Source organism: Rhincodon typus, chromosome 28 (genome assembly GCF_021869965.1).
Source record: "Rhincodon typus isolate 14 chromosome 28, sRhiTyp1.1, whole genome shotgun sequence".
In the NCBI taxonomy this organism is placed as follows: domain Eukaryota; kingdom Metazoa; phylum Chordata; class Chondrichthyes; order Orectolobiformes; family Rhincodontidae; genus Rhincodon; species Rhincodon typus.
In genome coordinates, this window is record NC_063359.1 from 36877056 (window position 1) to 36900467 (window position 23412).

Consider the following 23412-nt stretch of genomic DNA (forward strand, 5'->3'; position numbering starts at 1 on the left):
CAAGTCTGATTATATGTCGATCACAGTAATAGGAATCCATATAGTAGAGCTAACAAACATAAAAAGGCTCCCTTGAAACCATTTAATGCTGTGTTTACTCTGGTAGCCCACCCGCCTGTTCAAAATGGAATATGAAACCACTTTCGTGCTTTTGGGTTTTATATTTTAGGTTAAGACTACAATGTACTAAACATAAATAGTAACTCAAATCTTTGGTAGGTTGAATGTTTTCCACCTACCTCTGGAAGCTTAAGGACTTTGCAGTATTTGACTCCATTCCTTAACCTTTAAAAAGGGGGAAAAAACGTAAGTTTGGTGAAATAAGAACAATATCACCATCACCACCACACACACACAGCAAACATAAACATGGCTTATTCTAATGTAACCCATATTAAAGCATTTACTTCAACCTCCAAGCTGAAATCTTACTTTGTAGACAGTTGCACAGAACAGACAAGAAGCGGTTTTTGGGGATGGAAAAAAAAACAGGCTGATATACACAGTTGAATTAAATTCCTGAACAAAAACAGAAGTTGCTGGAAATGCTCAGCAGGTCTGGCAACATCTATGAAGAAAAAAAAAAAATCAGAGTTAACGTTTCAGGTCCGGTGACCCTTCCTTAGAACGGTCCTGTTTTACTTCAGACCGAGATTACCTACAGCCTAATGAACCAAAGGTAACATATAAAGTCCAAGGTAAACGTTGGTCAGCAACATCACCTCATGGTCCAAACTGGATATCTTAAAAATTGGAATGCACTCTCCTCTCTCTCCACTTCCTCACTCCCCTCAACTTCTGTCGAGATTACATTTACCCGTAAAGCTAATTCTCTGCATAGAAGCTTCTGAGTACATGTCGCATGCAAGAAAAGTCAAATTGATTATTGGTTATTTAATCGCTTGCTTAAAGGAAATTCTTGCACCCGATCAGAATGATTCCTAAGCTCGTGGAAAGACCGCTAAAAGACAGACAAGTACGTATTCTGACTTACTTTTTACATCGCTCACAACTGTACATATTGTCACCTACAAAAAATATTAAAGACAGTTCAAGAGAATCCAATACATTTACTGCTCAAGACTTTAAAAATTACCTAGTTTCCAACTGCTCATTAATAATGTCTAGAAAGCAAAACAGATGTAAAACACGGGGTTACGGAAGAGAGTAAATGCAAATTCAACTGAGGTCTTTGTTTTAAAAACTCAAGTAGTTTAAAAAAAACAAATACTTGCATTTATATAACAGCGCTCACAATATTCCAAAGTGCTTTATAGCCAATTAAGTATTTTTTTTGAAGTGTAGTCAATGTTGCAACATGGGAAACATTGTGGCCAATGTGTACACAGCAGGCTCCCGCAAACAGCAGCTGGAGGATAATCAGTTTATTTAGAGTAATGTTGATTGAGAGTTAACAATTGGCCTGGACTGTTCCAATTTGAAATAACATTTCCCAAGGCACCTGCTTCAATGCAGGCCTCACTGTAAACGGGAAAAGCTTAGAGCTACCCAGGTGATGCACTGTTCATGTTACGGGAAATCACAGATAAAAGATACTATGTGAGATGTGGTGTGGGAAAACTGACTTTACATTGTCAATACTGACTTGAGATTAAGGCTGTGGAATTCACTATTGGGGTTTAGCAGCGGAAACAGAAACCAGGGCAAAATGGAATTGGATAGGTGAGTGAAGGAAGATGGGGTATGAGAACAAGGTGGGTAAATGCCAACATGGACTGGTTGGGCTGAATGGCCTGTTTCCATGTTGTAACTTCTATGTATTTCTATGAAAATCAAACAGTACAAAATAAATCTCAATGAACTCACCCTTCAGCTCATCAGCAGCAAAAAAGGCAGCTAAGCAGTCTTCTAAAGTCACTACAGGACCCCAAAACCAGCTTGGGATGCAGGACACAACAAACCTGCAATGAGAATTGTATAAGCACTACAATGAGTCAGAATGACTACTTGGTTTTGAGGTAAAGTCAAGAGTTAGAAAACCAGGAGCAAAAGTATAGGCTTTAAGCTAAAAGAAAACTAGCATATAAAATAATCCTATTAAGTTTGTATTTAAAGCATTGATGTGCAAAGATAAAAAATTATCAAGTTTCAGTTTAGAACTTGAAAATTTCTCTATTTTGTCTAATACTCCCTAATTTGCTAACCCTCGAGACAATTTCATGCATGAGCATTTGAAACTCTGAACAGAGCTAAAATTTATGCTGCAGGAAATGCAGTCAATTACCTGCAATGCAACAGTAACTCACGAGTTCAGTGAAAGGAGGTCAGAGATAGGAAGGCTTCCTGCTAAGTGATTCTATGAATTTGCAGTAGTGCGATTAGGAGGCTGATAGTACAAAGGTTGAATACACTAAATATGATCATAACACAAATATTCAAGAAGTGGACGAAGAGACAAAATATCCAACCAAACCAACATGCAAGTTATTTAGAAATGAGATAAGCTGCATGAGGTCAGGATATCCCTCCACAGCACCTTTCTTTTCTCTGTCCTAAGGAAGAGCTGCTCTCCTATTCAATGTTTCACTTTCACACCACCACTCATTCCCAAAATCAAGAATATGCAATTTGTTTAATAAAATATTTATTTATTGGTGGTGTCAATTTAGGGTAAAATAAACTTGCATCAAAGGAAGACAAGTTTAAACAAATACGGAGCAAAGCAACACCAGTTATACACAAAGTATGATTTAAAAGAAATGTAACATCTCCTTAGAAAACAATAACGTGGTGAATATGCAAACATTGTACTAACTCAAAATTTATAACGAGTACTGAAACTCAGTACGTTGCTTGGACGGCTCAAACACGTGCTGTAGTCTGCAATACCTAGTAGGTTTTGCAAACACTTATTTACCTTCTAATATAATCCATAATGAATGCAACCCATCCTTGTGTAGTGTAGGCATCACTACAAGTGCCTGTTTTCACTGGTACGTTTTGGTGGATGGACGCATGCAGTTTAGCTAGGTCTTCTTTCCCAGGAATTGGCAATGACAAATCCTGAAATGTTTCCACTGTGGAAGAAATCTGCAACAGGAAAGAGCCAAGAATATTCACATACAAAACTAGAAATCCAAAATTACTGCTGGCTCTGTGCACTGTGCAATTGATAGTTCAAGCAAATGGATCGCACCTTGAATCAACATTGCACTCAGTGCACCATTTCTCCTCCTGCTAACTTTATTCTTAAGTTTTAATTGTACAAGTAGTTTCTCATTACCTACCAAAGCCACTGCTTGTATCATATGGCCTCTTTCATTCAGGATACATCAAGATGGGACGTGCAGAGTATTTATTTTATTCTTTGATGGGATTTCACTACCCCTAGCAAGACCATTATTTGCCTATCCCCAATTTCTCTTAAACTGAGCGGTTTGTTAGGTCATTTCAGAGGGTTGTTGAGAATCAACCATACTCCCATGAATCTGTCCATACATACAGGCCAGACTAGGTGAGGACAATCAATGGTTAAACAGATGAGTGTTTTATATGAAGTACTGATAGTTTTTCTTACTGAGACTAGCTTTCAATTTGTTTTTAATTAACATTCCACCAGCTGTCATGGTGGAATTTGAACTCGTCCCCAGATCTGGACCTTAGGCTTACTAGTGCAGTGACATCAGCAGTATGCTGTCTCCCCATAAAATTGCAGCCGTCAGCTCTCTACAAATAGAAGCTCCGATCTTCGTAAGGAATCATCTTTATGGACACTTATACATGTATTGAGCTACCAATAGTAGTCCAGGTATCAATACTAGACTGAAAATTTGCCTCGGGGAAAAAGCCATCTAAAACTAAAACAACCCTTTTCTTTTGGGTTATCAACCTTGTCTCGAAGATGGTATTTCCATTTTAGTCGTTAAGGTCGTATGTTCAAATTCCACTCCAGAGTCATAAGTGCATATAACTCGGGCTGCTGCTTCTACTACTTTGGGAGCTTTTAAAATCTTCACCTATGAATTTCAAGGAATTCTGTAGTTGTAAGAACATCAATTTTCAGTGGCAGATGTTAAGTGGACTAATTAACAATTTGTCATGCTGTCAGACTGAAACAAACAAAAATTTTTCATGGAGAATTTAGTTTGCATCCACTACACAAATACAGCAAATTGACACCATGCAACAGTGAGGCATATAGCAGGATATTATTTTCACAAAGCTAATAAGAGAGCAGTACACCTTAGGTAGCTACTTTTGGATATCCTTGTTTAACCTTGCACCAGTCTCCCACCAAAAAATCATTGCACTCAACAATTCTGCTTCAAACAATATAATTCTGTCATGAGAATGTTCACCTAGCCGTTACAAGAGAGAGTCCATTTGGCATGCATCAGTCACGGAATAAGAAAAACTTAAAAGGATATAATTACTCTCTTAAAAACACAAGTGATACTTACTCTATCACATGTGAGACATTGGACTAAGCTCAAAATTGACCCATCAAAGATATCAGAAATAACACTGCGGTACTTGGCCTGCTTTTTCTTTTTGGTAGATAATAGAAGTTGAGCTGAGTGAACAAAGATAGATAACTGAATTACAATATATGCAGTGTGACTGAAATAAAGTTTCATAAAATCAATATTGTTAAAAAACAAGATGACTTGATTAATGGGGTATTTGGAGACATTAATTTGGATGATTTGGATTACCATTACTGAATCCCTCACTACCAACATCCTGGGGGCTGTCATTTACCAGAAACCACAAACACAGTGGCTACAAAAGCAGGTCAGAGACTAGGAATGCTGTGGCAAGTAACTCAGCTCCTAACTCTCAAAGCCTGTCCATCATCTACTAGGCACAAGTCAGGAGTGTGATTGAATACTCCTCACTTGCCTGATGAGTGCAGCTCCAATATTCAAGAAGCTTGACACCATCCAGGACAAAGCAGCCCATTTGATTAGCCTTACATCCACAAGCATCCACTTTCTCCACCACTGATGCTCAGTAGCAGCAGTGTGTACTACCTACACATGGACTGCAGAAATTCACGAAAGATCCTGAAACAGAACCTTCCAAATCCGACCACTTCCATCTAGAAGGACAAGGCAGCAGATGCATGGTAACACTACATTCATGTTCTCCTCCAAGCTACTTACCATCCTGACGTGGAAATATATCGCCATTCCTTCACTGTCAATGGTTCAAAATCCTGGAATTCCCTCCCAAACGGCTTTGTAGGTCAACCCATAGCAGGTGGGCTGCAGCAGTTCAAGAAGGCAGCTCACCACCTCCTTCAAGAGCAACTAGGGAAGGGCAATAAATTCCGGCCAGCTAGAGATGCCCACATCCCACAAATGAATTAAAAAGCCCTATAATTTAAAATATCTTTTTCAACATTAACAGAGTTAGACAGGCAGTCGTACCTTTCCATAATCAAGACCATGTTATATACCAGGTCTCCAATTGGCAAATATGCTACCATTTCAGCTATTTAAAAAATATTAAGCATACTGACAAGAAACATTCTTTGAGATGCAAAAGTGCTCAAGATAAATAAAAATAGTACACACAAAACAAAGAGCTCTGAACCAACATCAAAATTTTCCGGTTAAGAACTCAGCTCAAGAAAAATAACAAGGAAATGATCATTTTTAAACTACCAGGGAGAAGGGTACCTTTTTTGAGGGAAAACGATGACACTGGTCGCATTGGACTTGATCGAGGTGGACTGCTGGACAAATTGGAATGAAGTTCCTGATGGATGGGACTGCAGGACCGCGATGTGCAATGCATGTTTACGTCATTGTCAGGTTCTGGGAGAGATAAACAGCAATCAAGCTGAATAGATTATATTGCATTGCCTCTCAGCAAAACTTGCTGCACATCGTACATTATAGTCAACTTTACACAAGAGAGCAGGGAGCCGCATCGCTCAACTGAAAAAACTATCAGGATAGAAAAAAATTCATTTCCATTGTCCGAGTTTCAATTCCGAGCCCTGCTGTAAACTAGGACTTCAACGCTTTATGAATATTATTCTATTTTTCTCTCCACCAAAGCACTTACAATAAGTGCTGCCAACAAACTAGCTCCAAAACAACTGCATCTAATAGCAGTATACCAAAACATGCCTAGGATGTTTTAACACTGAGGGGCGTGAGATTCTGAGTGCAAACTGATTCTTGACACTCTATATAAAGTCAAAGAACACATTTTATAAACATTAAACAGCACACCTGGTGTTCTGCAAATACTGTTGGAAGCCGTGGAAGTGGGAGCATCTCCAGAACCTCCAGCATCTCCAGAACTCAGAGATGTGTCCACATCTGCATCTTCATCAATTGCATCCACCGTCCCCAATCTATGGTGTCCACATGAAAATTTTCGGTCTTTCTGCCTCTCCTTTTCGGAAATTCCTTTCCCGCATTCGTCCTGAATTAGGAGCTCAGTCTCAATCTGCTTCTCAGCAGTATACCTGCTTCTGTTCTCCCCTTCCCCTTTGTCGCTGCTTGCGCCAGAGTCACAAGACAGAAATTCGTCCTCTGAAGGGCTTCTGTCACCATCACGCTTTTCATCCGTGTCACTTGAGCAATCAGAGTCTCGCTCAGACAAGGGTTCCTTAAGTTCTTCATGGAGTTGATCCATCAAACAGCGGAGAAATTCCTGTGTGTCCTACAAAGTCAAAAGGAGTACAGGGGATGAAGCTCAAATTTACCTGTTAAACAGTAGGTGACAACTCTGCTGTGCTTATAGTCATTGACTTGACTTTGAGATAATACCCAGCAATCCATGGGAAATTAGCAGTTCAAATTATCAGTACTGCAATATTTGCAGGAGGAACTCCAACACTACCCAGCAAACAGGGGTCTCTGGTGGCAGAAAGTGGTTAAGGCAGCCATTCAATCCTAAGCAAAATTCATTGATTCAAGACTAGAATTAAATTAATTGTTCAATCATGACCTGTTCACAAATGGTTGATTCCAAGTAGTGCTGACCATCCAAATAGTTCAACACCGAACTGACAGATGTAAGGTTTAGGTCTGGTTATGCTCTGTTGTTCTAACATTTATTTCTTCATTTCTTATGTTATATCACCTCAAAATATACTTTATTGGCTGAAAAACGCTTTAAGGTATCCTGAAGGCAACATCAGTTTTTCATTTTCAGCTGACACTCGAGTGTAGTGCTGACAGAGGCTATACCATCAGAGGAAATGACTATTACGAGGGGGCATAATTTTAAAGGAGGAAGGTATAGGGGAGATGTCAGAGGTAGGTTCTTTACACACAGAGTGGTGGGCACGTGGAATGCGCTGCCGGCAGTGGTAGTGGAGTCAGATACTTTAGAGACATTTAAGCGACTCTTGGATAGGCACACGGATGATAGTATAACATAAGGCATGCAGGATAGTTTGATCTTAGTAGGATAATAGGTCTGCACAACATCATGGGCCAAAGGGCCTGTACTGTGCTGTAATATTCTATGTTCTACATTCTATGGATGCCTTTCCAATGAGGCTTTTTTGAAGATTCACACAGGGAGTGCTGTGTGGAACAAGCTGCCAGAGGAAGTTGTGGAGGCTGGTACAATTACAACAGTTAAAAAGCATCTGGATAGGTACATGAATAGGAAGGATTTAGAGGGATATAGGCCAAATGCTGGCAAATGGGATTACATTGATTTAGGATATCTGGTCAGCATAGACGAATTGGACCGAAGCTTCTGTTTCCATGCTGTACATCTGATTGTGTGTTATCTAATTGGTTGGATATACACACGTTGAACTAAACATTTTTCAAACATAAGACACAGCAGAAAAAACATTGCATTTGCAAAAGAACACAGGCTGCCAGATAGAGATACTGAGATGCAACATTTAGAACAGTTACATGACTGTAAAAATGTTGTTATTTTGACAGCCAGTTACAGAGAACTTGGCTCAGGTTTCTCATTTTCTCTCAAACCTTTCTCAATGTTTGCAAGTTGAAAACCCAATGAAAGACCATCATCACAGGTCGAGGGTTCTTAAAGGAGAAGTCTAAGTTTACATCACCGTCTCCAGGAAAACAGGATCATACCTGACCGAGAGAAAGAAATTCCAGTACCGATAGCTTGTGCAACAAGTTACAGCTGCACACCAGCATTTTGGACTTTGGCCAAGGAGCAATTATTCTTGAGATAATATGCTGGATATTTTTTTAAAGAAGAAAACATGATATCCCTGATTTAGTGGGAGTTGAATGTGTTATTTTTTTCAAAAAAGTTATTTGGATATATCTGCACAATTTAGCACTTTTTGAAATTATCTTTGCACCTTTGCTCGAAGAAGATTTTTGCAATAAGTTCTTTGTTTTGTCATTTTAAAAGAAATTGGTCAACTTGCTCCTGATGCAGAGTGACACATTGACAATTCATATATTGACAATATCAGTTCCTTTCTAAATTCCAGCTTTGTGGTGGCCAGTGGAGGAGTGAGAGAAGGCATCAGTCCACCCTTCCAAATGATTATTAGGGGAATCGAAGGTTACAAGGAAAGGAAAGGAGACAGGAGGAATGTCAGGATCAGCCATGATTCTATTGAATGGTAGAGCAGGCCCAATGGGCCAAATGGCCTACTCCTGTTCCTATTTCTTACAGTCTTATGGTCTTAACTGGGATAGAACAAATCAATAGTTCTAACTCAATCATCCCTCTTAGGTGCATGTATAAGATCTCATTACACTACTTTGAAGAACAGCAAAACAGAAAGAATCTTGTCATTATGACATGTTTGCTTGTGTGACTTTGCTGGGTAAAATTCTGACGTCTACATTTTCTGCATTATAACAATTCCACTTCAAAGGACAATCTTACATTGTCCATGTACTTTCATAGATGAATAGAAGCTTAGAAGGTAGGAGCAGGAATGGGACATTCTAACTCAAGCCGGCTTGATCACGCCTGTGTCAGTGAACTCCACAGGCTCAACCCCTCCCCACTTAGGTAATTGTCCTTATTTGATTATCTTAATGATTCTTAGCTGTAATTTACAAGACTTTTTTTTTTAATTGTCTGTTTTCCTCCCCTCTCTTCACTTTTCAAACAAGAAAATTTTCTTGCCATCACTTAACACATATCCCTTGAGTAATACTGGCCTTCCTTAGGATGATTTTTATCTCTTTTCTGCCTTGCCTTCTTGCTTTTAATTTTAAACCACGATTTTAACTTCTGGTCTCCATCTCTAATAAAGAAACCACTCTAAAGTGTTAGAGATATTGCACAGGAAGGAGCAAATGATCTACTGTGCCTTAGCCAGGTCTTTGCCAGAACATTTTAAAGAAATTTTACTGCCCTGCTCTCTTGACATACTGCTACCATTTCCCTCTGCTTCAAATTTGTACATTTACTGAATATTTGGTTGCAAGTTGCTAGCAATAAAACATATTTAAATAGAAGAATGCACGATAACTATAAGTTTCCCTTTTATTCAGCTATTCACAATATATATTAATGATTTGTACAAGGGAACAAAATGGCATCATCTGCAAACTTTGCAGATGACACCAAGTTGGGTGGGAGGGTGAACTGTGACAAGGACGCAGAGATCCTTCAGCATGATTTGGACAGGTTGGGTGAGTGGGTAAATCAATGGTAGATGCAGTTTAATTTAGATAGATGAGAGGTTATTCACTTTGGAAGCAAAAACAAGGTGGCAGATTACTACGCTGAAGGTAAGCATGCATGTGCAGCAGGCGGTAAAGAAAGCAAATGGTATGTTGGCCTTCATTGTGAGAGGTTTCGAGTAGAGGAACAGGGATATATTGTTGCAGTTATACAGGGCCTTGGTGAGGCCACACCTAGAATACTGTTGCAGTTTTGGTCTCCTTTTCTGAGGAAGGATGCTCTTGCTCTTGAGGGAGTGCAGCGAAAGTTTACCAGGCTGATTCCAGGGATGGTGGGACTGACGTATGAGGAGAGGTTGAAGAGGTTAGAATTGTTTTCATTGGAGCTCAGACGAAATGAGACGACTTATAAAATTCTAACAGGACTAGACAAAGTAGATGCAGGGTGCGTCCAGAACTGGGGTGACGGTCTGAGGATTCGGGGTAGATCATTTAGGACAGAAACAAGGAGACATTTCTTCGCCCAAAGAGTGGTGAGCCTGTGGAATTCATTACTACAGGAAGTAGTTGATGCCAAAACATTGACTGTATTCAGGAGGTGGCTAGATATAGCACTTGGGGTGAATGGGATCAAAGGTTCTGGGGAGAAAGCAGGATTAGGCTACTGAGTTGGACGATCAGCCATGATCATGATGAATGGCGGACCAGGCTCAATGGGCCTAATGGCCCCTTCCTGCTCCTATCTTCTATGTTTCTATGTTTTAATTGCACAATATTTCAGAGAGTACAGCCACATTTTAAAAAATGACTTGTAATTATGACAGAAAGCAAGTTGAAATTGAGTATTATCATAATTCTCAGACAAGGTAGATCACAATAAGATAGGAACCTCGTTATAGTGAACCTTGTCATGATTAGGATGATGCTAACTATTTCAAAGAATTTTCTTGTTTGAAGCACACACTACAGCATGTAGCCAAACATTCTGCACACAACACAAATAGCTGTGAAATAAACAGAAAACAAACTAATATAACTAAGAACAGCAACAAAGCAGAATGCAAGCTCATGGAACAACTTATTCTCCATTGGGACGTTACAGCCTCAAGGTCTCAATGTTCAATTCAATAACTTCAGAAACTGACCATTTTGTTTGTTTTCCATTTCTCTCACATTCCCTCCCTACGTGAATTCAAGTCTGAGAGTGAGATATTAAATCCAACAAATACTACTTTCTACCATTAAGTTCAGTTCAATACTTGCTTGTTTACAAATTTGTCAAATGCATTTTTTAAAAAGTTCATTTATGGGAGGAGGGTGTCGCTGGCTAGGCCAGCATTAATTGCCCATCCCTAAATCCTCAGAGGGCAGGTAAGAGTCAATCACATTCTATGGGTCTGGAGTTACGTGTAGTCAGACCAGGTAAGGATGGCAGTTTCCTTCCCTGAAGGACATGCGTGATCAAAATGGGTTTTTCTGACAATCGACAATGGATTCACAGTAATCATTAGACCTCTTAATTCCAGACTTAAAAAAAAAAAAATTCAAATTCCACCATCTGCCATGGCAGGATTTGAACCTGGGTCCCCAGAACATCTGTCCCATTAAAAATTAGGGAAAACAACAAGACTAATATTCAGGAGAAAATCTGCATTGCAGAATCTGACAAAGATAACTTTTGTTATTCAATCCAACACAAACTGGTTCAGATCAAAGATTATTGTAACAATGAAGAAGCATTATTTACTGAAACGGAGTTTCAAATGATTAATTTAAATAAAACTTCTCACTATTGTTTTCCAAAGTTCAAAAGAAATTCACAAATCTGCCTTCTTCCTTCATATCTACATGATTTGAGGTCTAGGAAGATGTATAGCTATTCTGTTGTGATAGCAGCTGGACATGCAATTGCACTTCCAGGTCCTTTAAGAATAACAAACAGCATCCAATGCAGCTCAGTTCTATAACTTCACAGGGCAGCACAGGTCAAGGTGAGTTCAGGGTTAGTTCTGTTGTTTGTCATCATGCTCAGTTAATGGAATACTAACAGCTTGAAACAATGGCCACGTGTTCATTAAGACAGACAAACTGCTGAATTTGAAACAGATGGCTGATGATAAACGTCAGGTACAAGGAACAACTCTTCAGAATATTTTGAGCCGCAGAAGTGGATAAAACTGAACACAGCCACAGCTCGGGAAGATTTCCATCACCTGTGAAGCAAGTTATCAAAGTTAACTTTTGTCTGTGCAATACAAAGGAGGGTTGGAAAAACATTCCATCCACCTCCAGTGTAAAGTGCTGGTTATGAGCAGTAAGCACTGCGTAATCAGTAAAACTCTCAAACAGATGCTTCATTATAACACCATTTGGCTGGATCATTTTACAAATGATCTACAGATCATTTATGTAGATCCCTGGCAACAACCAACATGTTATATGCAGCACAGGTGGGTTCCTTCATGTATTCCAAAGCAACAAATGAAAGGCAGGCTTAAGACAAATGTTAGTAAGTTCTGTAGATTTAAAAAAAACATTGTGGATCAACAGCTGCAACAGGCTGCCATGAAGGGCTGTTGAGGAACATATGCTGGATTCTACAGTGAGAAGGCAACGAGATTAATATTCAGGAAAAAATGGACTGAAGTACCTTTCTTGCAAGAATTGATCTTCTGATCATAAAGCTTTTATTTTAACAGGTTTTTAAGCTTCCATCCACTGCAACAACAATGCTCCATTTTTAAGTTTTCATCTGAAGCTCCAGACTGAAGGACAATCTACATCTCTGATAGTGGGTCATACTCTGTCAACAGTGAAATTTTCAGTCCAACAGATTTTTTAAAAAATCCTTTTATAAGGTTTCCATTTTTGCACGTTTCTAAACCTTGAATATCGTATAACAGTTTACCAATGTGAAAAATTTAAAAAACTAAGTTAAAATAAGAAACAATTATGTCAGCATATCTGTTATGTAAAGTTGACACAATCCATGTTAATCACAGCAACCCCACTTCTACAAGAATAGTTTCCTCTCTTACTTCCCAAGAAGCAACAACAGAAATGTGTGTAACCTTTAAGTCTAAACACCAAGGAGGCTAAAGGCACAGATTTGTGACCTAAAGGATACAAAAAGGAAGCTGCTAGTAATTCTGGTTCAAACTTTTATTTCTACTTTACACAAACGTTATGAAATGTACACATCATCGCTCTTCCTGAATTTGAGGGAACTACAATTCTATGTTTCCACATGGGAGTTAAATAATATTTTACAATTACAACAGCACAGTAAAAAGATTGGCAATATCCTTATAATATGCTTGATGTTAGTCGAATACATACCTCAAGAGGAGACTTCATTGAGACAGGATTTCAGCTTAATCTCTCAGGCAACAGTGGGGCAATGCATTAACAGTGCAGGGGTATGCGGAGAAAGCGAGAATATGGCATTGTGACAGAGGAACAGCCACAATCCTAAAGAATAGTGGAGCAGGCTTAAGGTGCCAAATAGCATACTCCTGCTCCTAGCTTCTATGTAATAAGAACATTTGAGACTTCTAGTTGATACTGGACAGCCAAAAAAACTGGCTTTCACTTAGGAAATGAACATTGAGAGGAAGAATGAGCCTAGCCCTTATAGTGCAGAATGACTTAGAAGTAAGGAGGATATTTTAGTCAGATGCGGGTAAAGAATGATGAGACCAAGCACAAGTGCTAATATTAGAAATTGGCTCCTTTTGCTCTCCAAAAACCAAGCAAATTTACAATTGCCTCAAAGAGAGATCTGTAATTCTGTGGTGAAATAAAAAGCTGGTTAATCAATTTTCATTGTCAGTTGAAGGTAAACATCGACTAAAACATCAGGAGAATGCACATCCTTCTTTGGAGAGTGCACCTGAATGGACAGGCAAGACCTAGCTGTATTGACGCAACCCAAAGATTGCACTCTCCCAGTGTAACATTTGCTCAGTTCTACGCTGAAGCATCGGCCAAAAGGTGCGGGTGTTCAAGTCCTGGAGTGGGAGTTCATTTCTCAGTCTCATAACCCAGAAGGGGAGAGAGCTGCCAATGCACAAAGCTGACACTCAATTGACAAAACAAAACATAATAAAGAAATGAGAGCACAAAATGGCATTGTAAGAACAAGAATCATGCAATGTGAACGAACACTCTATGGAACAATGGTTGTAGAGAGAAAGTAGCAGGTCACAAAAGAATGGTAAAGTTGTGGGAACAGGTAACTAGCTGGGCATTAGATTTAGTACCAAAGAGTACTTTCATTGAATTTTGAGAAAATTACACTGGATCACTGGAGTAGATTGCAAGTGGGATTGATAGACGAGATAGCTTTTCTCAATACACATAAGGGTTGGGAGACTGAAGCACACTACTTTTATATATAAATTTACACAGAATATTGTCATACTATTTACTTCAAAGACACATTACCTCTCCTGCCTTACCTGCTGTGCGTAGCCACGAAACATTGGATTAATCAACTTAATGCCATGGGCAAGGCTTGTTGGAACAACATAGCTGGGACTGCACAAGAAAGAAAAGTTATTAATTACAGTGAAAGCAATACCAGTCAGTCAATCTTACTTGATACAATCAAGTCTCTTCCTACCCTATACATTTACTTCTATCTGATACATTGTTCAGTCTCTTCTGTTTTTTTCTCTTTGGTTCTTACAATAAATGTGGAACTAAATATTGAGATTTACCCCTTAAACCAGATGTCTTCTCTTCACCCTCCTGCTACTTGAGTGCTTAGCTGGATTCTTCTTTGTCGATGAGAGGACTCATGATACAAAGTGCAGTGCACAAAGATAAATAGTGACCATACAAATCCAAATTCTGTGGATTATTAGCATCTGTACCAACACCCAAAGTAAACACACCATTTCCACTGGGTTGAATATTTCCTACAGCACTAAAATTCTTCAAGCCAACAAAAACATTTGCAAAGAAAATAAACAACTTACAGATACACAGTCACCACATTTTGTGTCTCTACTTATTAGGAGGGTCAAGTGCAGAAAACTGAACACTTGCCTTTGGTCATTCTAGCTCAGGAACTGCATTAAGTTAGGATAGGTACAGCACAAGTCTAAATAAAATGTCCCTACACTGTTCCAACAATGGTTAACTGCAGAAGAAAAGCACAGTTTAATTAGAGATTCTCACACAGATGATCTCCCTGAACAGAGTGTTGGCTCAGTTCTAATTAAAACTGGGTTACAGACATGTGTTGAAGACGTATGTCGACTGAAGCTGGTTTAGTACCATTCAAGTGCATTTCACTAAGTAATGTTGCCGGTCAAAATAGATTCTATTTTAGATTTGAATATAAATTCAAGAGCTATAAGAACAATTTAAAAGAAGAACTTCACTATCAGGCAGAAAAGAAAGAACAGAGGGTTGCTTGTATCACTTAGGCTAGAAGTTGATTAGGCAAATTGGCAGAACTTCACAGCAGTGGCTTTTAACAATATCCAGTTGCAAATTGACAGAAATTCACAGTAGCAGTTTGTAACAATATCCAAAACTCTCAAGTATATTGCGTTATTCTAACATATTCTGAAATTCTCAACAAGACTTTAAAAATAGATTGGTCGGAATGCGCCAGCAAGCAACCTTCTCTGCTCAGTGTGCATCCACCGGTTGTCAAAACAACCAGGTGAGATCTACTTAACTGACGAATTGCTATTGCAATCTAAAGAGGAACAATTCCTCTTTTCAGTGCTGTACACTCATGCATATTTAGAGTGACAAACTGATTTAAAATACTGAATAGTCTCCATTCATTCAGATGACATTCAAGTTACAAAAGCTGTGCAAATGCACAAAAACACACTGAATTCAATGAACAGCGTTGGCTTACCTTTCTAATCTAAAAGCAACACTTCAGCATTGTAACCTTTGTACGAAAATAAATCTATCTTTGCTATGGTATGGTACATACCGTTTTTTGTGCCAAAGCTCAGAGATAAGTTTCTGGTAGCTTTTACAAAGAGCTGGTTTTTTGTCTGTACGAACCAAGCCTACACACTCCAAGAAGAATTGGGTGAGTGGTGGACTGCAACAGAAAAGAGGTTACACTTTAGAAAATGATGGACGGTAACTGATTTAACATCACACCAAGTGACATAAATTCAGTCCTACAATAATACAATACTGAATAAGCACAATCAGCTTTAAAATTCTCAAATTTCAGGTGCCAGGATGAGATGTATAGGGGCTTTATTAATATAACAAATTGCAGGTGAATGAGGGAAATAAGCCTAAAACCAAGTTACAAGTCTTCATCACAAAAGGTTTATTTGTCACATTTTAACTACACATCAAGTCAGTTAATGAATTAGATTTAAAAAGTGCAGGGGGTTGAATAAGCTAGATTCATCTGCCTGAATGTGCAGCTAAAGATGGTTTCAGGATTCATTTAGCACAGGCGAGAATATAGCACAGGGATCAATGAGGGCACAAAATTGTACAACTTCTTTTAAACTTATAGTCATAAATACTATTTTCCATAAAAGTGACAGTGTTGTTTTGTTTGAATTGTTTTTAGTTGCATCACAGAATATGATGCACTGTCTGAAATGGCAGCAAAAGCAGATTCAATTGCAGGATTGTACTGAAAGGGCAAGTGAGAGAGACTAACTGGAAAGAATTAGCACAGATTTGAAGAGCAGAATGGACTCCTTCAGCGCTGCATTGTTCTACATGACATGATTCTTATGGAAGACCCTGACTCAAAAATGTTGCTGCACTCAGGAAACCAATGAGAATGGAAAATGCATTTCCCATCAGACCATTCTCCCAGTCTCAGGAACCAGTAGTGGTTCCGGATGAAAATCCCATCAGAAATAGGTCATACATCAGTTCATTTTTCCAGTAAATTTAATACAAACAAGCTAGAGTCAGTAAACAATTTGCCCTACCAATTGGACAAAGCCTGTAGAGCAGCATTCATGTAGCAGGAGTTTCCGATGTTCTTCATGCCCGTGAGCCCTAGCAAATAAATTTGAGGAGAGAAAGTAACTTAAATGAACCGCCAGAAGTCAACTTTGGGGGTGCCAAGACAAAACATTTGTACACAAACTGGATGCACCTCCATACTGAATACTTTCTATTGAGGCCAAAAAATGATTTATAACATAGTATCTACTTTAATAATTTTTTTTGCTTCGCGGACATTTCGTCCAATCTGCAATCCTTTTACCTCTTGGTTTTAGCTCATCCTCCTCAGATTCTGATTCTCCCTCATCTGCAACAGCAATGGGAACAGTTTTGAATGGAATACTGCCAAGCGATAAGCCAGAGCCCTGATGATTAAAAACAAAATTGCACCTAGTTACTACAATGCTCTCTGACAGAAATATTAAACACCCAAGTACTAGCTTAAAAACGCTAGCTTGCATTGTTGTACACAGCTATTTTTATATTACCGATAGACTGAATACCAAGGCTCCAGCCAGGATGTCCAGCTACCCTGATCGATCCAGAGTGAAACTATGCCTCTAGGAAAGTTAGATGTTATTATTTGAGAGTATTTATGTGAAAATAAAATCTGATATTTCAAACAGCAGCACTAGTCTCGCCACTATTATTTAAACAGTCGTCCAAACCCTATGCCCTACCTGCTCTGTTGATCTGCTTGACAGTGCTGGGCTTGGTGCAATGGATCGTTGTTCCAGGAAAACTTCCTTCTCACAGGCATAACACCATACTCGGAATGTAGTCAGGTTCACAGTCAAGTTATGCTTCTTAGCCTGCAGCAGGAAAAAAATTAAATTGAGCTGACTGACAAGGTAATACAAGCGGTGGAATCTCAAGGAGGGGAGGGAGTTTGTGGAAACTGCCACAACTTTGCTTGAAAATAATATTTTACAAAAGCTCCAAAATAGTCTGCGTTCCCTCATCACTTTTGACAGTGTCATTGCACTGAAATCATACAGATTCCTCTGGCTCCCAAACTATCCCTCCAATCCTAAGTGTAAAGACTTGAAAGATCATTTCAGCTTCTCCCTTTTGTATACTATCACTTTCAGTTCTTTCTACTAAACCGAGGTTAACAAACAATTCGATACAGAGTTTCTACATTCCATATTTCTGCCTCCATCCCCCCAGGTGCATACATATCGGCATGCTTCCGTACCACATAACAGAAATTGTCAAAAAGAGAGCTTGCTGTTCTCTTGAAGAATGGACAGCATTTTGAAAGCGCACTCCAAAAATGGCATCACCAGTGAGCTTTTCTATCTTAGCTCCTTGTATTCCTTGAAAGTTATTTATTGCAGCTCATTTTTAGCTAGGTTTTTACTTTTATATCCTTTTTGCAGATTCTTTTTCCTCTTTTTGAATCACTGAAATCTCGGTGCTCGTAAGCATGTAGCAGACAAAACAAGAATGGCATTAATCAGACAACTTGGCAAAGATTCTGAATTCTATTTGAGAATTGAGTATTTAATATGATGATTGGAATACTTAACACCATGCCCCAAAATTAAGATTTAATAAACATATTCAAACTCCACTGAAGAGAATTCTTCCAATGACACTTTTGTATTAAAAAGTCACCATCTCTAATAACTAAAGTTTGCAATCATTAAGAAGTTTGAACCTCAGGAAGCAAAGACCTCTGATCAAGACACTGAAGACAACATCCCCTAATACTATTGAAAAGTAAGTTGCAAAGTAAAATAAAAAATGACTCATATGGCAAGACAGCTAACAGCTGCTTCCAGTCAAATCCAGTTCCAGGGCTATCTAACACTCAATTATCAGTAATACTGGGATCAAATGTTGAATGTTTTCGGTCAGATCATAAGAATGGTTGATATCAGGAGAGCATTAGGAACACCAAGAAAAGAAACAAAAAGGGAGCAAAAGGGAAAACGATTTTTCCACTCATTTCCAGCAATAAATATTTATCCGTCAATGGAACTAAAGCATCGATATGGTCATAATTTATGGAGATGTCTACAGCATAATCTTTCCCCTGCCTTCTCGCAAGGGAAAGAGGAAAAATGCAATTTTTTCCTCTTTATTAAGACCGTAATTACCTGCGAATGCAATGTGCTGTGGTCAACATATGACTCTCCACATCCTATGTAGGAGCAGCCATTCTGTTTGAGAAGGAAAAACACAGAAATAAGCAAGCAATACATTACTTTATAGAAACACAAATAAAATGGCTTGAAATACAATCAGAAAATGAAAATATTAATGCTTTAATAAGATGTCTGAAATCAGGGTTATACCTGCTTTGGTCTCCAAAAGGCATTTTTCCCTCAGCAACCAACTTACATTTTTAAAATTCTTGAATCCCCAGTAATACTTTCTCGACTTCATTATATGCACTGAACTAACAAACTGGGAGAATAACTGGTTCACAAATTTCTACCATCATTCTTCCTGTGGCAGTCATAGGCATATTTTAGGGCTTCAAACTGGTCTGGTGAATATATACACCCCTGTTGTTGGGATCAGTACCAATGCACTTGGTCCTTTTTCTCCAGAGAGAGAGAAAATAGCTGAATATGTATTTACCCACCATTTCACACAAAACAGATTACCAAATGCTTTACACACAGGCCTTTTATAGGAAGCCAGCTTCCCTGGCCTTAAACCAATGCAATATTAACTTCAGCGTACAAATGCTCAATATACACTTGTGTGAAAATGTGAAGGATGAAACAAGACTACAGCAGGACTTTGATCAAATGGTCCAACAGGCTAAGGAGTGGCAGATGGGGAATAATTTAGATTAATGTGAGATGTTGCATTTTGGTGAGGCAACCAAGGCAGGACTTATACAGTCAACAGTAGGACCCTGGGGAGAGTTGTTGAATGAAGAGACCTAGGAATAATTCGCAGGTGCACAATTCTTTGAAATTGGAGTTGCAGGCAGACAGGATGGTGAAGGCAGCATTGGGCATGCTTGCCTTCATTGGTTAGTGCTTTGATATAGGAGTTGGGACATTAAATTACGGCTGTACCAGACACTGGCAAGGCCACTTCTAGTACACTGCGTTCAATTCTGGTATCCCTGCTATAGGAAGAATATTGTTAAACTTGAAAGGGTGCAGAGAAGATTTGCAAACATATTGCCAGAGTTGGAGGGTTTGAGCTACAGGGAGAGGCTGAATAGGCTGGGATTTTTTTTTCCTTTGGAGCGGAGGCTGAGGGATGACCTTATAGTGGTGTATAAAATCAAGAGAGGCATGGATTGGCTGAAAGAGCCAAGGTCTTTCTCCCCAGGGTAGGGGAATCCAATAGAGGGCACAGATTTAAGGCGAGAGGGCAAAGATTTAAAAGGTTCACGACAGGCAACTTTTTAAACACAGACAGTGCTGTGTGTATGGAACAAGCTGCCAGAGGAGATAGCGGAGGTGGGTACAATTACAACATTTAAAAGGCATCTGGATGGGTACATGAATTGTAAGGGTTTAAGAGGGATATGGGCTAAATGCTGGCAAATGGGATGAGATTTGTTTAGGATATCCTGTTGGCGTGGATGAGTTGGACTGAACAATCTGTATCAGTACTGTATAACTCTAAGAAGTGAACGTATCACTGAAATCGAGAACAATTGCAGAAGTCCAAAGTGCAGGGGGCTTTAGATATTCTGGTGCATGAGCCAGAGAAAGTCAGTATGCAGCTATAGCATACAATAAAGATGAATGGAATGCTGTGATTAAAAGAGAAATTCAACATGTATGTACTAATGTTACGCTTCAATTATATGGGGCCACATCTCAATGCTACATGACATTTTGGCCTCCTTATTTAGGAAAGGAGGTAAATTCAATGGAGATGATTCAGAGAAAGTTTACTAGAGTGAAGTTATAACATCTTATGAAATTAGGTTGGCCAGGCTGGGTTCATTTCCACTTGAGTTTAGAGGACTGATTTGGTTGAATCTTGATGTCAAGATCCTGAATGGTCTTGACAGGCTGAATATGGAAGGGCCTATCCCTCTTGTGGGCCAGCCCAGACTAGTGTGCACCATTTCTAAAAAAAAACAGGGGTTGCCCTTTCAGGACAGAGATGTGGAGAAATTGCTTTCCCCTCACAGGGTTGCGCAATTTTGGAACACTACCTCAAAAGGCAATGGAGGTAGAGTCTTTGAATATAGGTAAAACAAGGCGTCAATGTTCTTGGTAGGCAGGAGAATTAAGAGGTACAGGGCAAAGTAGTAAATTACTGAACCATGGAGCAAGCTTGAAAGGCTATATGGTCTACTTCTGCTCCTATTAAATGCTTTATCTCTGCTACAATTCTGCATAAAATAATTTCCTATGAAAACATCAAGGACTTAAGTTAATATTCAAAAGTTTTAAACAAAAACAAAGTTGCTGGAAAAGCTCAGCAGGTCTGGCAGCATCTGTGAAGGAAAAAACAGAGTTAACGTTTCGGGTCCAGTGACTCTTCCTCAGAAATGACGGTGGCTGGGAAAACGTCAGTTTATATGCAGAAAATAGGGAGGTGGGTGGAGTAGGGAGTAAACGATAGGATAGAGCCCAAAGAGAGAGAGAGAGAAAGACAGTTGGACAGACAAAGGAGTTGCTAACAATCAGGCTGGGAGGGTGAATAGCTCTTAATGGGGGCTGTTAGTGAGTAACAACGTTGTGTAATGGCAGGCTATGTGGTAACAAGGCCTGGTGTGTGGGGTAGGGGGCTGGGACATGGGAGTGTTTAGGCCCTAAAATTATTGAACTCAATATCGAGTCCGGAGGGCTGTAGGGTCTTCAAGTGGAAAATTAGGTGTTGGTCCTTCAGTTTGCGTTGGGCTTTGCTGGAACACCGCAGCAAGCCAGAGACAGAGATGCTGGCCAGGAGCAGGGTGGTGCGTTAAGGTGGCAGGCAACAGGTAGTTCAGGGTCTTTTTTGCGAGCAGAACGTAGATGCTCTGCAAAGCGGTCGCCAAGTCTACACCTTGTTTCCCCAGTGTAGAGGAGACCACACTGTGAGCAGTGAATGCAGTAGACTAGATTCTGGTAAGTACAGGTGAAGTGTTGCTTCACCTGGAAGGTATGTTTGCGCCCTTGGATACTGAGGAGGGAGGAGGTAAATGGGCAGGTGTTGCTCCTTTGCCAGTTACAGGGGAAGGTGCCGTCGGGCTGTGGGGAGGTGTTGGGGGTGAAGGAAGTGTGGACCAGGATGTCCCGGAGGGAACAGTCCCTGCGGAAGGCGGACAAGGGAGGGGAGGGGAATGTGTGTCTGGTGATGGCATCTCGCTGAAGGTGGCAGAAATGGCGTCTGATGATCTTCTGGATATGGATGCTGGTGGGATGGTAGGTGAGGATAAGGGGAACCCTATCGCTGTTGTGGGACGGAAGAGAAGGGGTGAGAGCGGAAGTGTGGGAGATGGGTCAGATCTGGTTGAGAGCCCTGTCAACAACGGAGCTGGGGAATCCCCGGTTGAGGAAGGGGTGGGCATTTCGGAGGCTCCCTTGTCAAAGTTGACCTCATCCGAACATATGCAACGGAGATGGAAGAACTGAGAGAATAGGATGGAGTCTTTACAGGAAGTGGGGTGTGAGGATGTATAGTCCAGATAGCTGTGGGAATCAGTGGGTTTGTAGTGGATAATGAAATTCCCAGCGACCATCAGTTCTGAGGAAGGGTCTCTGGACCCGAAATGTTAACTGTTTTTTCCTTCACAGATGCTGCTTGACCTGCTGAGCTTTTCCAGCAACTTTGTTTTTGTTCCTGATTTACAGCATCTGCAGTTCTTTCAGTTTTTATTCAAAAGTTTTAATTTCAAGCTCTGGCAGCAAAAGAACACATACCCCGTTTAGGAATAAACAGCAACGCTTAGACTTATACTAGGATACAACGTCTGAACAAAGACTATAGTTAACTTGGGACAAAGACATTGTCATCTATTTAGTCAATTATTTTTATATTAAAGGTACTTCTACAAGCACAGAAATAATGGTCGTAGTAGAAACTACACCTTACCTGAAGGCAAGCCCATAGATTTGGTCCACCAACACCACATGACTGACATGTACCCTGAAAGAAAAACATGATGCAATTAAGTGTAAAACCTGCACAAGCTATGAACAGAACTTGGAAGAATTGCTGAGACAGCAAAGACAGTGAAGTGCCATACCGATAACAGATTTTACATCCAATACTCAGAACAGCTTGAATTACCCCTAATGACTGAGCCCTGATGGACACATCTGCAATAGTGGGAATATAGTGAGAAAGGAAAAACTAAGTAGATCTTGCACTCAATCTACCTATCCACAAGTGCTCTGTCCTTAGCTACTGGTAACAGTGACCACCACATAGTTGATGCGAAGTTAAAATTCCCATCTTCACATTTAGAACTCTCTAATACTAATCTCCTATCCCAATACATAGAGTTGTAAATAATGGTGAAAAATTTAAAAAAACTAGCTGGAGATGAGAGGTCTAGAAATCAGTCTGTGCCTGTACCGAGTATGACCTGGGGTTTGTGCCACACAAATGCCAAGCAATCATGTCCATCAAGAGAACATCTAACCACTCTCAGCTTTCTAGCCTTCTGGGCTCAACTCAAACTGAACAATTTTAGATTGTAATTTCCATTCCCACTTTGCTTGGTTTTCTTTGCTGTTTTGATCTTTTCCTCGCTGTTTTGATCTTTTCCTCTTACAGAGCAGGGAGAGACAGAATTCCAGCTTTTGTTGTCACAAATTCATTTCTCCTCTTCTGTTCTAAGTCAGCAGTCAAATATAATTCAGTGGGTATTTTGAAGACTAGCTTCATTGTCTTTCCAAGACCTGCTAACTGACAGGTGGGCCTTTCGTCTCCCAACGTACGAAACTATCATGCACGTAAA

The 23412-nt window shown here is 39.7% G+C and overlaps 1 protein-coding gene across 13 annotated transcripts in view; it reads right to left on the reverse strand.

The window, feature by feature from the left end:
* Positions 1 to 23412, reverse strand: part of usp20 (ubiquitin specific peptidase 20) — a 146857-nt gene that overhangs the window by 113408 nt on the left and 10037 nt on the right. For 11 of the 13 annotated variants that reach the window (XR_007265084.1, XR_007265082.1, XR_007265083.1 and 8 more), the window contains exons 3-16: positions 22542 to 22595; positions 18638 to 18700; positions 17213 to 17344; positions 16795 to 16897; positions 16514 to 16583; positions 15535 to 15648; positions 14033 to 14111; positions 6207 to 6642; positions 5646 to 5783; positions 4422 to 4534; positions 2879 to 3051; positions 1828 to 1922; positions 995 to 1028; positions 240 to 285 (exon numbers count right to left, since the gene is read on the reverse strand). Coding sequence is in view for 8 of the 13 variants with exons in the window: in XM_048613812.1 (XP_048469769.1) it covers positions 240 to 285; positions 995 to 1028; positions 1828 to 1922; positions 2879 to 3051; positions 4422 to 4534; positions 5646 to 5783; positions 6207 to 6642; positions 14033 to 14111; positions 15535 to 15648; positions 16514 to 16583; positions 16795 to 16897; positions 17213 to 17344; positions 18638 to 18700; positions 22542 to 22595 (1650 nt within the window). In the remaining 5 variants the exon portion in view is untranslated. Of the gene's footprint in view, positions 1 to 239; positions 286 to 994; positions 1029 to 1827; positions 1923 to 2878; positions 3052 to 4421; positions 4535 to 5645; positions 5784 to 6206; positions 6643 to 14032; positions 14112 to 15534; positions 15649 to 16513; positions 16584 to 16794; positions 16898 to 17212; positions 17345 to 18637; positions 18701 to 22541; positions 22596 to 23412 lie in introns of those variants that run through there. The other 2 variants (XM_048613813.1, XM_048613816.1) reach the window with 2 other exon arrangements.